Genomic DNA, 15,827 nt, shown 5'->3' with positions numbered 1-15,827 from the left:
TTCGTTAGCACAACCTCCATTTTCATTTGGAAGTAGTTGTGGTTTCCTTGAGGAGAGAGCATCTCAAGGTGTTACTGCATTTTCCAAGGAAATAGCATTTAAACAACAGGAGAGAGAGAGGTAAGTAACTGTTGGTTTTCAGGAGGAAACTCATTTTTATACAGCATGAGTCACTCATTTTTCAGTGTTTGGAGGGTATGAAGAGGACGAGATACACATTAGTGGTGTAATCCTTTTTTCTTTTTTTCCTATACATCAGTGCTCATTGAATCAGAAACAATTTTCTAAATGATTAAAAGATGTGTATGTATTCTTGGATGGCAGTTAATTTCCTAAAAAGTATCTTGACTTTTATGACAAAAATGGGTTAGCAGAACAACTTCCAGATCTTTCTGAAGAGTGGAAAATCCTTTGGAGGTGGCTTTTCAATGTTGTTTAAATTCTAAAGAGGGTTATCCATTTAGAAATTTTCCTGCATGCATTTCGGTTAGCGTACGGGTTTTTTTACACTTTAGGTACAGGTGAGTGTTAAAACAGACTTGTTATGATACAAATTTTAGTTGCAGTTTGTCAGTGCATGATGGTTCTTGTGTTCCTCTTTAGTTTCCACTCATTATTTCCAGGATTTCCATTTCTCATTATCAAAGGACTGTTTTATCTATATATGGTCACCTCTTGTCAGTTACACTTCCTTTTTTTTGTTGTTGTTTTTGTTTTTGGTTTTTTTTGCGTTTGCAATTTGATATGTTTTTCCTTAATAAAAGATCATCCTGCTTTGGCAGTGTGATGGATGGATGCAACTGCTAACCTAAAGAGTAGGTTTATCAGTACTCTGATGGTCAGGCAATGGGGAGATAACCCAAATACTTTTGTTCCATTCTGCAGACCCCCACCAGTGAGTGAAAGCGCACCAAAAGGAACTGTGGTCGCAGTTGTAATGGCAGCTGCCTTGAACCAGACTATTGTATATTCAATTGTTTCAGGAAATGAAGAAGGTAAGTACTAATATTTTGGTCTTAGTGAGCATACTGGGCACAGTGCATGCATCTGATGTTTTCAAGAAACAGTGATAAATAAAGCTGCTGAAGTGTAATGCCACCTCGACTGTACAAGCAGGAGGGACTGTTCCCGTTACTGTTGTCAAACCTCTCAAGATCAGCCATATACAAATACATGTGCAGGAGAAGACTTTGCTCTTTAAAAGGTTGCAAATTTGCTTTAGATAAAGCTTGCACTTAGCTTTCTGTATTGGGAGGTTTTGTACCCTTACACCATACATCTCTTTATAAATACTGTAAAATTGTATCCTTCTCTGACGTGCGTCTTCTCCACAGGGAAATATATATACCCTAACTCTAGCGTGCTATCTGTAGCACCTAAATGGAGAAAAGCATATGTTTGACCATTTCTTTGAACTGATGGTTTGAAGTAAGGAGTTGATAAACTTGCAGAAGAAAGCAGGACTACGATTTGAAGGAGGCCCTGACTTGACTTATGACTTGCACTGTGAAACTTGGCTCATTCTTTTTGCTGGCCATTCTCATAACCTAGCCAAATTCACTTCTCTTCCTCCAATTTGTCAGCAGAATACAATGAAAGTTAAAAAAACAAATTTTCATTGATGTGAAAATTTACATCAGTGCCATATGATATGAATCTGTGGCATATCGAAACGAAAATAGGAATGGATTTGGTTTTACCGATAAATCTTTTTGAAAACATTGAAGACTTCTACCATACAGTATCCACAAGTGTTAGATTAGAGCAGGATATTAAAAAAAAAAAAAAACACCACCATTTTTCCTACTGTTTGCATCCTTCTCAGTTACTGTCCATGGTCCACCTCAAAATCCCTAAGCTAAATTACGCTGTAAATTGTTTGGAGAGATGTGGAAAAACTCCCCTCCCATCCTCATTTTTGTGGCAGTTGGACATTTGTCGTCTGCTCTTGCCAGCATTTCCTCAAGTTGGTTACTCTAGTACCAGGTTCAGATTCAGGTGCTGTGCTCATTTGAAAATAGCTTCTAAGAGGGCTTACATGGGATTTTAGAATCCTGAGGCAGGAGGGATGAGGATGAATTTCTGAGGGTGGTGTCAGAGAATAGTGACATCATGAAATAGAAATGTTTTGTCTAAAAAAATGTTTATAGGTCTTAAAAGGTTGCTTCTGTTTTTTGCTGGATTTCAGATGTGTTTGCTATTAATAACAGAACGGGTGTGATCTCAGTTAAAAAGTCTCTGGATTACGAAAGTGTAAAAAGTTACGAACTTCGAGTTCAAGCAGACTCATTACAAGTGGTACGATCCAATCTGCGTGTCCCTTCCAAAAGTAAGTTTTAAAATCCTTACTGTTGAATATCTTTTTAATATATTTGTTCTTATTTTTTGAGAATATTGATAACTGAACTCTAGCTAGTGTTGTGTTCTCAGAAATACAGTGGTGACGATGGTATGGAAAAGGCAGCATGTGCATTAATGGAGCTCTGTGCTTGCCCTCCACGCATGGAGCTGATGAGTCTTGGGCTAAGTCCTCACAAATAATATCTGTGTTACACAGGGCTCTCAATGATCCAGACACAACTCGTTTGTATATGAACAGAGAGCTGAGGATGCAAACCACATGTTTTCAGTGTAATTAAGGTTTTCTGTGATGGAACACAATGGTTTTTCATAAATACCTTTTGCAGCACAGATACAAACTCTTCTCCCTGCAGCTGGGAGCTTGTATCCATGGGGATGGGTAAATTCTGAAGGAACTGAGCACAAGGCACCGGGGAGCAATGGGAAGCAGCAAGGGTTAGGACTCTACAAAGAGGATTGTGGGGCAGATAAACAGCAAGGCAGACAGGAAGAAAAAGGCACCCTAAGCACCCCTGAGGGTCTGTGTGGAGGTTATTGCAAGTGACTGAGAGCAAACTGGAGGAAAGGATGGGCTGTGACAGGAGGTTTCCGTGCAGTATCTCTAGGCACAAAAGAGTTTTGCTTACAAATTGTTCTATTTTGGCTCTGTCATTGGGAGGGATTTTTCCCCCTCTTTAATGGTTTTCTTGTTCTAATAAAATTACTTTGAAAGGTCTTTTGGTGTTTTTATTGTGCTTCCTGTAAGGAGAAGGTCTGGGCAGTCAGGCTTTTGAACATTTGTCTCACTTAGTGTCCCATTCCATCTTTTACACCTTCCTATTTAAGCCACATTTGAGCCCTAATTAAAAAACGGTAATACTCGCATTGTACCCAAAAAAGTATTTTAATATTACAGTCTTTTACATGAGTAATATTTGCCTAGTTGCTGTATTTTTTGATCTGTGTGTGTCTCTAGCTAAGAAGCATCATGGACTTGATGGCAATAAGCCCAGGGTGTGGGAATGTCGAACAGAGAAACTCCTCTAGGGCAGTGAGGAACGGAACATTATTTAAAGGCTGTGAAAATATTACCTTCTCCTTTCATTCAAAATTGATTGTCAGTTTATTTCAAGTCATTAGTTTTGCAGTCAAAGTTATTCCAGTATGAGCTATGGGTCAGATTTGTCACAGGTGGCTGCAGCTTATTTTTCCTCTGCACTTCCACCCATGTTAATAACAGAATAAATCTTTAGCATTAGGGGGAGAAAAAAAAATGCAGGCTCATCCTGACCACGAACAACCCATGGAAATACGAGGTTGAAGGGAAAACTTCAGCTTCTTTCATTTATAAACATCTGCCCAAGAGATGCTGTAGTACCATCTCATTGCATTCCCCCTCACGTGAGCTGAGGACTCCCCAGGAGTCACTGACGGTAGACGGTCACCTTGCTGTCTGCCCTCAGAGGCAGCACCAGGCAAGTCATGGCTCAAGCACAGTGTGATCTCTTCCTCCCTCACTGAAGGCAGAAGTGACCTGTGTCAGCAGTTTTGGCAAGAAGAGGGCCACAGTGCCACCCCATCATTGTCAGAGGTGGCAAAGTGGTCCCATGACAAATGGTGTTTCCCATGCCACGGGTGGTGATCCGCAGAGTTAACAGTCAGTGAGTTGCAAAGGAAGGGCCACGCTTAACTGATTCTGATGTCCTACTCTGTAATTAGTCTTGTAATTATTGTAGTAATGAATACAGTAATAGCCACGCATATTAGGAAAGCCATGTCCAGCTTACTTCTGTGCCAGTTTGGTGCACGTTCATAGGAGTACAGTGTACAGATTAGAGATTATAATTCAGATTTTTAAGGATAAAATTTAAAATAGAGTGCAATTCTTTTTCTTCAAGCAATATAAATGTACTACTGTAATATCTGTTTGCAATACTGAAATTGGTACCCAATGGAAACTTTCTTGCAGATTTTAAAAGTTCTTAAAGTCACAGAGGTTAATAAATATTTGCGAATATGCCATAAAATTGTGGTAATAGACTATAACCTGAGAGATTGTACAGGGGATTTCCATTAAAATACCTTTGTCAGACTTTCCAATACTACCCTTGTAAGCAGAAGAAGATTTTTGGAAAATGAGAGTGTATTATCATAGGTATTTGTTCTTCGTAACAGAGAATTGTGTCTGTGGCATAAAACGTAGGGATTATTCAATGGTCAGAAGCTGAATCACATTAACAGCAATGGAAGGCTCTGTGTGCTGTTACATCCACCGCCACTAATGTATCTGGAGAAGGAAAAAGAGAGCCAGTGCCAGCTGACTTCATTTCTTTGTGTCTGGGAGAGGTCTGGTTAAGGTTGTGTTTCTGTAAAATGCAGCCAGGCCGTGCACAGCGAGGAGGTAAGGCCTTCTGTGCAGCGTCCAGCTTTCTGCAGGTCTCTATCTCACATGGACGAACGGGCAGGGGAGCCGGCAGGTTCTGGCAGAGGTCTTCGGGCAGGCCTCTGCTTTTTAGACCAGCCTTGCTGGTCAGGGAAGAGCTGGCCTCTGTGTCCCTCCTCCCATCCGGAGTCTGCGCTAGAGCAGCTCTCCCGGCTCTACAGGAGTTTGGAAAATTGCTGGCTGCGTTATTTGGTTCACGGACACCTGATAATGACTGGCGGTTAAACTCCAGTTTAAACAAAGACATAAGCACGTTGTGTATGTGTGGATACCCACAGGTGTATAGCATATATTAAGTTTCCAATATGCACTGTGCTGGATAGCTAAGGAATTTGATAGTATTTGTAAAATACTTCACAAGTAGCTGGCTTACTAAATCACTTAGGTCTTTGTAATAGAGACTCCTTGACCTCATGGTTTGATTCCTACATTTGTATGATGTATGCCTTTCTATTTTCTCAGCACCTTTTCCTTTCCTGATAAGAGGTAATCAGGTTATACAGTACTTCAAAATTCTGGGGCACAGAATTGATGAACTGGAGCGGAAGTAGATGAGATGCAATTAATGCACCAACGTGGACTTTGGTGACAGTGAAATGATGAACCTCTCTGGAGATAGGTCACTTTGAATGCACATCTCTAGAATTATGTGACATTGAAGTATAATGCACCACCTCCTCTGGAGCTGCAGTGGAGAGCCCTTCTGGAGCCAGCACTGATGCTCAGCTACAAAACAGTGCCAAATTTTACAGAACTCAGAAGCTTGTTACCAAATTGTTTTTAACTACATTACTATATAAAAGGAGTTTGGGTGATCATCTCTGCAATGGAAAAGTGGATGATATGCATTAAGCATAACTAAGGTTGTCCTTCAGTGATAGTGCCAACTGATAGTGTAGTAATAACTGAATAAATAAATGAGGAGAGAAAGTAAATTGAGATGTCCTTTGGAGTAGGAGAAAATAAAATTGGTGATTTAAACTGGCTTTTTAGAATACGATGCTAAATCATGCAAAATCATACTCTTAGATTCAGTGAAATTGAACTCCTAAAATGAGTTACTTTCACTGAAACTTTGTAAGTGAAATTACAGTGCATTTATACTTCATTTGAATAGAAGAAACATCAGTTCTGATGATGATAGTGAAGTTAAAAGGTTGGAATTCTGGCCCGAGGAATTGGCATCTGATGATGCTGAACCCTGAATGACCTCAACTATTAATGGATTTCTCCATTTCAGTTGAATTTAGCAGCAGGGCTTTTTTTTTTTTTTTGTCTCAGCTCTTTGCTGCTTAGATTGCCTATCACAATAAACCACAGGCTAGTGGTATACTGTAGGACAAATTAGGATAGTGATCATTAGCTTCCAACTTGAAGCTTTCGGTTCCCCCTCACTGGATAAGATTAGAAACAGAAAAACAGTTACATAAAGGGAACATCACAGGGCCGTGTGTGGCGGGACGTGTTCTGCAATTTGAAGGTGCTGCTTTGTGATCAATCACAGAGCGAGCAGCTCCTTCCTCCCAGAAGGAGTGAGATGAAGGGAATGTATCAGTGCAATTAATCACTTACTAAACCAAAAGTACTTCTTGAACAAGAACAGGCAAAACATCATATTTTTTTCTCATATGAGCAGCCAGCAGTTTGCAAGGTTTTCATCAGCATCTCACTGTCCTGAAGTTTGATACCCAGGATGAAAGGGGTCAGAACAATAACTGTGGCAAGGAAGAAGGGCAGGCGGAGATGGGACAGGGGAAGCCAGTGTGACGAGTGAAGAGGAAGTGCTGCCCAAACACAGTAAGGAGGAGCAGTGGAGACCAGTAAAGACAAGGAGGTTTTACCACTGAAGTAGTCCTGGTCCCAGTTTTAAGAATCAAAGTATTTGTGAGCTTCTGGTCTCTGTGCCAGACAAATAAAACATGTACCGTGATGGGAGACGACAGGGTTTCCCACTTTGATCAGGAGAGAAGAGCCACGCAACAGAGCCAGAATACACTTGCTTTTGAACACTATGGGCAAAAGGGCCTCGCAAATCCTTCAGGGAACAGAAACAGAGGATGCAGCCTCATGTTTTCCACTGTTCAGTTTCCAGCATCTGAGAAAAGTGCCTCTTTTCATTCCCCAAGTCTGCACATGTGTCATTTGCTCTCTTATCTTGAGTTACCGCTGCTGTCTGTGCACAGCTTCACCCGTCCTCCGTGGCTGTGCAGCGAAGTACCTCCAGGCTGTTCCAGTGCGTGCCTGCAAATGAACGTGGATGCAAACAGATTGTTTCAAAATTAGGCCTTCAGAGGTGAAGGTATTACCAGCTGGCACAGTGCTGCCTGGAACGCTTGTCTTCGTTACAAGTTACCTGTGTCAACTGCTTCTTGCTTAACCCGATATTGAGAGGGAGACCAGAAGGGAGTAGTTTTGGCTGCAGGCTGCTCTTCTGTAGGTTTTATCTTTTCCTGCTTTGGTTGTCTCTAAAACTTGTGCCTCCCCAGTAAGCAGTGTTCTCATGATGGCAGCGAAAACATGGGTTTCTCGTGTCATGGACTTGTACATGTGGTGGAGCTCTACCCTGCATCCTTGATCTTGTCACCTGCATCTTCATTTGGAAACTTCTGGCAGCCTTTGTAGTGTCACTGTAATCTCTCCCACATCCCCTTTTTATTTCTGCCTGTACTCTTTTGACTCAATTGGTCCCAGTTAGTAGGGTGAGGACGAGCAGCAAATAAGCATCAAAAATTCCTAGAGATGCCATAATAATTACAGAACCATGTGATGGTTTTACCATATTTGAGGGGGAATTAACAAGAAATGAAAACCATAGCAAACAAAATTTGTCGTTTCTACAGTCGTGCTTGCACTGTCTTGATAAGCACATGTCCTTTTCAGGAATTGCGAGTGCCCGCTTTGTGTCTGCAGGCAGTCTGCTGCAGGTATAAGGGAGAACTGAAACAAGATATTTCTCCTTTCTGCAGCAGGGGTGCTACAGAATTCAGAGTAGCATGAATTGTTATTAAACATCAACTTAGGAGTAGAACCAAGGAAGTGAAGAGGTAAAATTCCTCAGGAGTGTTAGACCAGCTGGGGGGGAGGAATGCTCTTCCACATAGCTTTCACGTCAGTCAGGTGTGCTGAGTACTACAGGAGTGAATTTGCCATCTTGGTAAAGATGGGTTTTATTTTGGCATTAAAAGATTTTTAAGAGAAAATGCACCTTTTGTTTTAATATTTACATGTTTTATTCATTCAGTTAGAACAATCTTGTGCCTTGGGCCCAGCCCCAAGCAGGAAGTGGTGCAGGCTGATTCCCCACAGGTATGCAGAGGCGCTGCCCGGGACGGGGGGGGGGGGGGGGGGGGGGGGGGGGTCATTTCTGTTGTCACACTGGTACTGTAATCCTGGCTGGGAGGCAGTGCTTTGCCGTGGGTGTTGGAGAGTAAATGGAGAACAGTTCTTTCTCCTGTCATGCTTTTGGTTTTCTAATCACAAAAGAAACCTTTGGGAATCATAAAGAGAAAAGAAACAAATCTAGTTTTGTAACTGCAATTCTGCAACTGCTCCGCAATAATTGGGAATGATAGTTTTGCTAAGTTAAAAATATGAAAATGAATTCTGTATCCCTGTATTATTTATTGTCTTTTCAAATAGCCTTGCATTTTTATTTTCGAATGTGTTGTAAAGTTCATGCTGGTGGTGTTTTACAAGTTGGCTGCCATGCTTATCTGCAAATGTAGGAGTTGTGACAGATGGGCAAAATATGTTGCAGAGCCTGAAGGGCTGCAAATCTGCCTTCTCTGCCACACACCTCTGGGGGTAGTTTCCCTGAAAGCCACTGAGATGGACTTCAATTATCTCTGAGCCACAAAGAAATGTATTCTAGAGAAACCGCATAAAATGTGAGCTCCCTTTCAATTGATTATTCAGGAGAAGAAAAAGAAAAAAAGTTTTACATTTCTTTAAATCAGCCCTTAGATCAGTGCTATTCCAAATATGTCGCTGTTTATGTCTCGTCAGAGTCTCGCTGATCTCTTTGCAGTGTTCTTGATCGGCTACACCATGAGAGTTTCTCCAGGCTTAATGGGTACATGCTGATTTAGATGAAAATCCCATTGAAAACAAAAATTGGTGCTGATTTCTATTCGGTTCTGCCAAATTTAGTAAGGCGAGATTGAGCACAGCTGCAGTTCAGTTCATTTCACCTGCCAAAGTGCAAAGTCTGCTTGACAGACTTGTAAGATGGTAGTAAAGCAAAGTATTATAGAGCCCTGTCCAATCACATTCTCATTCCCAGTTTGATTAAAATGAACTTCTAAAAGAGAAGAATGTGCTGTTACTGCCTGCAGAACCAGCAGCCACTGCTTAAGCAAGATGCAGATGTTCTCTGTTAAAATTAGCGATGTATGAAGAGCAGCTGTATCAATGGCCGTTTTGGCATATTGTGGAAGACAAGTGTAGTACCACTGGTGAAAGCATGACGTAGAAGAAGCTGTTTGCTTATCAAATACTGACTGCATATTTAGTGTGTAGAGAAGCATTTTCTTTACAGCTGAAGGAAGGAAGGCAACTGTAGCACTCCAATTTCTTCTCTCTTCATCCTTTGGCCACCATGGCAGTTTTGTGATGCTTTGTCCAGGGTGAAATGCTTCCTTCTGTCACCTGGCTGGCATAATTACAGTTTGATTGCATGAGGCAATCACAAGGAGTGCCAATTTGCAAGAATTAACATGGAGAAGTAAATTTGGGTTTCAACTCTCAGAATCCAGAAAAATAATTTAGTGAGAGCTGAGTTCCAAATCTAGAATAACAGAGCAGCAAGGATTGGCACGCATGGGGATGAAAAGCTTTCCCTCTGAAAGGTGAGTGCAAAGATGGGTGTCATATGGTGTTGGCTGTCCTTCCTGCGAGAGTACCAATAAATAACGGTGCGCATTATATAGCAGGTGCTGCTGCCATCCTTCGTGTAACAGAAGAGAGAGACCGATCCCCGCGCACACATTGTTCAGTACAAGCACTAAATACAAACATGAGGGAAAAGAAGAGTCTAGTGCTGTGCCCAGACTGTGGGAGCACGCGCTGCTGGTGCCCTTCTCACTCGGGCTGGGCACTGGAGGTGCAGGGGTGGCAGACGCAGGAGCACCGGGCCCTGTCTCTGGGCATCAGAACCCCCTGTGCGGGCGATATCCGACTGAGTCAAGCAGAGCAGCTGGGGAAATCCCTGCTGCAAAGGGTCTGGCATGCCCTTCATAGGCATGGCGCTGTTTCTGATGAGGGATTTTAATGCGTGTTGCTTCTAGGCTTATTCGATGTGGGAATAAGGCAACCCCTGCAAGTGGCTGCTGGTCGTTCGCTGCAGCCAGCAGCCGGCTGGAACAGGATAAAACCATGAGGTAGTGCGGAGTTCACAGGCTCTGCGTTCCCCTCCATCTGCTTCACCGAGTGGAATATAAGCTGTGTATAAAATGCAGTAAGATAAAACGGAGGTATATGTTTAATTGAACATTAATGATGCTAATGCTGGTTTGGAAATAAGCAGGGTATTTAATTTGCTTTGTGCTTAATGTAATAACTTTCTCATTTTCAAAGGTTTCAACCATTGCTGAACAAATCAGCATTTTGGCAGCTCAGAGAATTACCAGCAAATTAAACAAATGTTTTTGAGCAAATTGCAAAGCAAACTTTGCACGAGGCAAAGCCACCTCACCAAAACTGGCTTGAAATGGTGTCGATGGTGAGCACTAAGCAAAAGATGTTTAATTTGCATTACAGAGAACTAGCGCAGGTTAGCAAATGCCTACTCCTACCGGTGCTGAACATGTTGCAATTAGGCTCTTCCCTACAGCAGTAAACTGGTGCCAACCGTTGATATAACTGTTTATTAGCTCTGCAGGGCAAGGTCACTTGCACACATTGCCTGTAATCCTGCTTAAATTGCCTTCTTCCCTAAAGGGTGTAGCTGCAATGAAAAAGCTTGCCTGGGAATCTCATTTTTCTCCACGGGGCTGCAGTTTCTAACTGTAACTTGGTATTGCAGCCAGAAACATTAAGGATCTGGTTTAACAAGAGAGAGATTGGACTTTCATAGAATCTTACAATAGCTCTTGGAGTGACATTTTTCTTCACTGTAGTAAATAATACAGTCAAGGTTAGAAGTGTTCTTTCAAAATGAACATAAGCAAACTAGACATGATTACAAATAGATCATTATGTCCACGTTACATCTGTTCAGATGTTTAAATGTTGGATTGTGGCTTTGTTTCATGAGTTTGGTATGAAGTCATTTTTCCTTGGAGCTTTGAGTAACAGTACCTACACGTTTTTTAACTTACCTGTACAGATCAGCGTGCAAGGTGAAAAACTGATTATTCCTCTGAGGAAATGTTGTTTCCTTTTTCTTCCTCCTTTCTCTTTTCTCTATGTAGTAATATATTGGATGACATTTTGAATAGTTTTCTCAGATTTCCATTGCTTTTATGAATTCCTCATTAGTTTCCCATTAGTCGGACCATCAGATGGAATATTTTTGGTGAATTCACCATCCTAAGAAGTAGTCTGTGTATAAATCTTTTTGCCCCCCAAATGTATATCCACTCAGCTCTTTCTAAATAAGACTGCATTTTGAAGCTAACTCTGATCAGCACAGCACCTGTGCAGCATTTAAATTATACTGGCACTGAAACAAGTTGGGAAAATCAACTCTGAAATGAGGTAATTTATCACTTGAAAATGTGCTCTTAATGAACTGGACATCATCATTTCCAGCAATCTTTCTGGATTATACTGTGTTCTGAAAGAGACAAAGAGATCTTGGTATAGATTACTGTACAGTTGTATCTTCTTTGCAGCAGGTCCTTAATTTTTGCATTACTCCTTACAGAAGGAAAGAGGTCTTTATTGTTTAACATGGTGGATCAGTAACCGTTTAATAAAACAGAGATTATTAGGTGTTTTTTTTTTCATTGAAGATGTGTTGAACCTGTAATATTTATTGTGCTCCGTTGGGCCAGTCCAGTTTGTGATGCAGACATGCTTAGGCGCACACTAGACTATCACAGTAAATTCATTAGGTACTGAGGCTGCTTAGCACTGCATGGTCAGGCCTGTCAGATGGTTGTGCTCGGTGGCACAGGCAAGTAGAGAAAAAGTTGCACTGACCTGCAGTGTCAAGTACTGTGTTGTTCACCCAGGTGCTTCTGCCAGCACTGCTGTATGAACTTGTGTGAGTTTCCAGACACTGTGGCAGAGCCCCTCATTAAGTATTTGCATGGAAGCTAGTACTAATTAAAATATGTTAAGCACGTTGCACATGAAGTGGAAAAGGCAAGCTTTTGTTTGCAGCTTAGCTCTTAGTATGGTCGTTATGGTCACCTAGTCAGTATGGTCACCTGGCCGTTACCTCTTTATGACACTTGTGAGAATTTAATGTACCTGGATCTCTGTTACTGAAGTACACTATTCTCTTTTCTTATATTCCCCCCAACTAGCTTTCTTTCTAAAGAAAGCCATGGCAGCCTTTTGCTTGCATGCAAAGTCGTATAGCCCTAATAGCAAAGTGCAGGTGTGCAGGTGATGGGCATCATTTGCTATAAAGGATAACATTTCAGCTCAAGTTAAGTCAAGAATCAGAAAAAAATGGCAAATGAAAAAACAATAAAGGGTAGGGCAAAAAAGCACGAAATCCCTTGATTTCCTTCAAGTTCATACTTCTAATACAAGGTATGCTATTATTTCTTATATATTCTTACAGTGTTTTCTGTGCACTTGTTCCACATGATCTGTTTGGACTGTAAATGTATAAACTTGATAGGCCATGATGATTGACTGCCAAATGTTCTATGTATGCTTTTCTTTCCCTGTTTTAGGTAATACAGCCAAGGTATTCATTGAAGTGAAGGATGAAAATGACCACGCGCCTGTCTTTACCAAAAAAATGTATATTGGAGGTGTCTCTGAAGATGCTAAAATGTTTTCTTCTGTGCTTAAAGTTAAGGTAAGACTGCAGTTTTTACATTAGCACTCACTTCCAGAAGAAAAATACTTAACGTTTTGGTTTTCCAGAGGAGATTATGGAATGTGTTTCTTCTAAAACTGCTTGAACTCAGACACTGGCAGTAAACTCCCTTTGATTACTTCTTAAATACAGTCAGCACAGAAAGGGTATTTTTTTTAATAAAATCAGTATTTGACGATGAACATGAGTCAGATGGTTTCCATTTTCTGGTGTATGATTTACACGCATTAGCACTGTATTCCAGTGGTTATTGGTGCAGGACTGATTTTGAACTTGGAGTTATTTCTGTTGAATTTATGTGGTCGTCATCTGAAGATTTGTAGCTATCATTATATAAGTTAATGTTCAGATGATTCTTTTAGGTTTGAACACTAGTGTTAACCTTAATTTCTTCTGACTTCTTTGGCAGCAGCATGTTTATGCTTTAAAAAGTAAAATGTGTTTTTTGTTTCAGGTTAGGGAAGCAATTTCATATCTGTGCACTCTGACACAATTTGTGGGTAAAACAGATTATCTGTAGTTTAAAAAAATGAAATAAAATTCAAGGAAATGTAATATATGGAATGTAATTAGCATCAGGCAGAAAAATAGCTTAGAATAAAAGCTATTTGTTTTCTTTAAAATGCTTTGTGATGCAGTCTTTTGTGCTAGAGGCAGCCTGGGCTGACTTTCAAAGTCAGCTTGTTTCTTCTACCTGTATTTTGTTACCTCAGCAGGCCTCCTGCATCTTTTTTCACTTTAAGTGTTAGTGGAATAGCTTTCAAGATGCTGATCCTAGCTGATGCATGAAAGGGCACAGATATATGACCTGCTAAGAGTTCTGTGTTGACCTCATGATGTATTTAGAGCACCAGGAATGGAACAGAGAATATCAGAGCTTATTAAAGTTGTCCACTGTTTTTTTTTTCCTCTTTCATAGCAGTCCTCCCCAATTAAACTCAGAGGTTGCAGAAACGTGGAAAATGCATTGGTTATTGGTGAGAAAATGCATTGATTATTGGTGAGAAGCTTCTACAGACAAAACTTGTTAACGTTGTGAAGTAGTAGAGTATTTTTTTAATTTTTTTTTTATACAGTGCTTTTCTTAGGCATGTTTTTGGCCCCAGAATATCCATATTAGTCTTTCCTAGAAATGCATCCAGCAGTCCAAGTAAATAGCTGGGAATTTTTACTGAAATGGTCTTAAGTTGCGCCTTAGGTTGGGTATTACGAAAAATTTCTTCACTAAAAGGGTTGTGAAGTATTGGAACAGGCTGCCTAGGGAGGTGGCTGAGCCGCCATCCCTGGAGGCCTCTCAAGAAACATGTAGCTGTGGTGCTTAGTGACGTGGTTTAATGGTGGACTTGGCAGTGCTAGGTTAAAAGTTGGACTAGATGGTCTTAGAGGTCTTTTCCAACCTAAACGATTCCATGATTCTATGTGCACTAGGGAAGGGTTTGTCACAGTGCATAAATCCTCTGTATGCCCATTCTTCCTAGCTTCTTCTGCAGGCAGGCAGTCTTTGAGGCCACAGCAGGTAGGGTTGGACCCCCCAAGTGGGGCTGCTGAGGAATGGCAAGTTGCACACTACCCTGGGACGGCGCGAGGGCTGAGTGTGTTTGCTAGTCCCGACATCTGCGGACACGTGGAGGAGTCTTAGTGCCACTTGGCCTTGTGCCCTCTGCTGTGCCACGGATCCTGCGGTTTGGTGGGTAGTGTGACACGTCACCTCCTGGAAAGGCTGGTGCCCAACCTGTAGGGCAGTTCAGGGGACTGGATCGGGTAGGGTCGGGTTACAGATCAGAGCTGGTGCAATGTCTGTCGGAGTATTATTAGCAGCACGTTGATTGTTTAAAAAAAAGGAGCAATACTGAACGTTTGAGAAGATGTAGGGAAGAATTATGCTGCAAGGAGATTCAAGATATGCATTGGTAGCTAGAAAGGGTGGTTAGCCCAGAAGGCATGTTGAAAAGGCACGTTTCTCTACTACTACTTCATTGAGTGTGAAAACTCAGTTCAGACTTCAATGAAGCCAAAAATGTCATTTAGCATGTACAATGCCTTTTTTTACTTTAAAGAGCTATTTCCATGTGAATAAGGAAATTACAAAGCAAGTAATAAGACAGCAGCATTGTATGTTGGAAATAACACATTCAGAGAAGGATTTGGAAAATTTGCTTTTATAAATTTCTTTTCCTTCATCTTCTGTATTGAACTGTCAAGGTACACCAGATTTCTACTCTATATGAAATAGCTAAAGGTCACCAGATGTCTGTGTGATTCAATGAAGGGGAAAATGTAGATGCCCAAATGAAAGAAATAATGGTAGTATTGCTGCTAGGGTGATCTCAGACCATAGTTGAACAGAGTTTGGGAGGTAGAGGTAATACTTTTGTTGGTATCTTTTTTTTCCCTCCAGACATTTTGTCAATTATTGCTTCTGGCTGCAAACCTTAAACTGAAGCTCTGGCATAATCAAACATAGGAATCAGAAAACTGTGTCAAATCCATGAACTTTAGAAGTGCTGAGAATGCAATACTGCACAAGGATATTGGAGTAGATAAAGAAAACTGAACAGCGAAGTTATTTAGATAAAGAAACATTTTGTAGATGAAAGTAAATGAAACATAAGGAACAAGTGTAAAAGTACGTTATGAGGTAATCATACAAAATGTTAACAGAATGTGAAATTCTACCTGTTTTTTGAAGATGCATTTCTTTTTTTTTTTGGCATAAATCCTTGTGCATGTCAGTCAAGGGGTTGAGTGAATAAAATAGAGCAGGCATACAGGCAAGGGATATTCAGGGGTGAAGAGGGGGAATCTGCTTTTACCCATCAGAAATATTTCACTCAGAAAAGGAGGTCAGAGGACAGAAAAGGACAGTCCAAGGAAAATAGGAAAGAAATTATAATTTTATGTCTCTAACCCTCTCCGGTTAAAATCTGTGACAGAATTCTCCCTGACGTCACTGACAGGTAAAATAGAACAAGGTACAAGACAGAAGATGTTAGTAGTGGATGGCATCAAGCACAAACGCGTGTTTTATTAAACTGAAATGAGAAG

At 40.9% G+C, this 15,827-nt stretch overlaps 1 protein-coding gene across 19 annotated transcripts in view; it reads left to right on the top strand.

Moving 5' to 3' along the window:
* Nucleotides 1-15,827, top strand: part of PCDH15 (protocadherin related 15) — a 738,695-nt gene that overhangs the window by 659,901 nt on the left and 62,967 nt on the right. For all 19 annotated transcript variants that reach the window (XM_067000244.1, XM_067000234.1, XM_067000238.1 and 16 more), the window contains 3 exons: nucleotides 886-995; nucleotides 2,189-2,329; nucleotides 12,634-12,761. In XM_067000244.1, coding sequence (XP_066856345.1) covers nucleotides 886-995; nucleotides 2,189-2,329; nucleotides 12,634-12,761 — 379 coding nt within the window. The remainder of the gene's footprint in view (nucleotides 1-885; nucleotides 996-2,188; nucleotides 2,330-12,633; nucleotides 12,762-15,827) is intronic.

Source organism: Anser cygnoides, chromosome 7, assembly GCF_040182565.1.
Source record: "Anser cygnoides isolate HZ-2024a breed goose chromosome 7, Taihu_goose_T2T_genome, whole genome shotgun sequence".
NCBI classification, from domain to species: domain Eukaryota; kingdom Metazoa; phylum Chordata; class Aves; order Anseriformes; family Anatidae; genus Anser; species Anser cygnoides.
The sequence above is the reverse complement of the archived record's forward strand: the minus strand, read 5'-3'. Positions and strand labels throughout refer to the sequence as shown.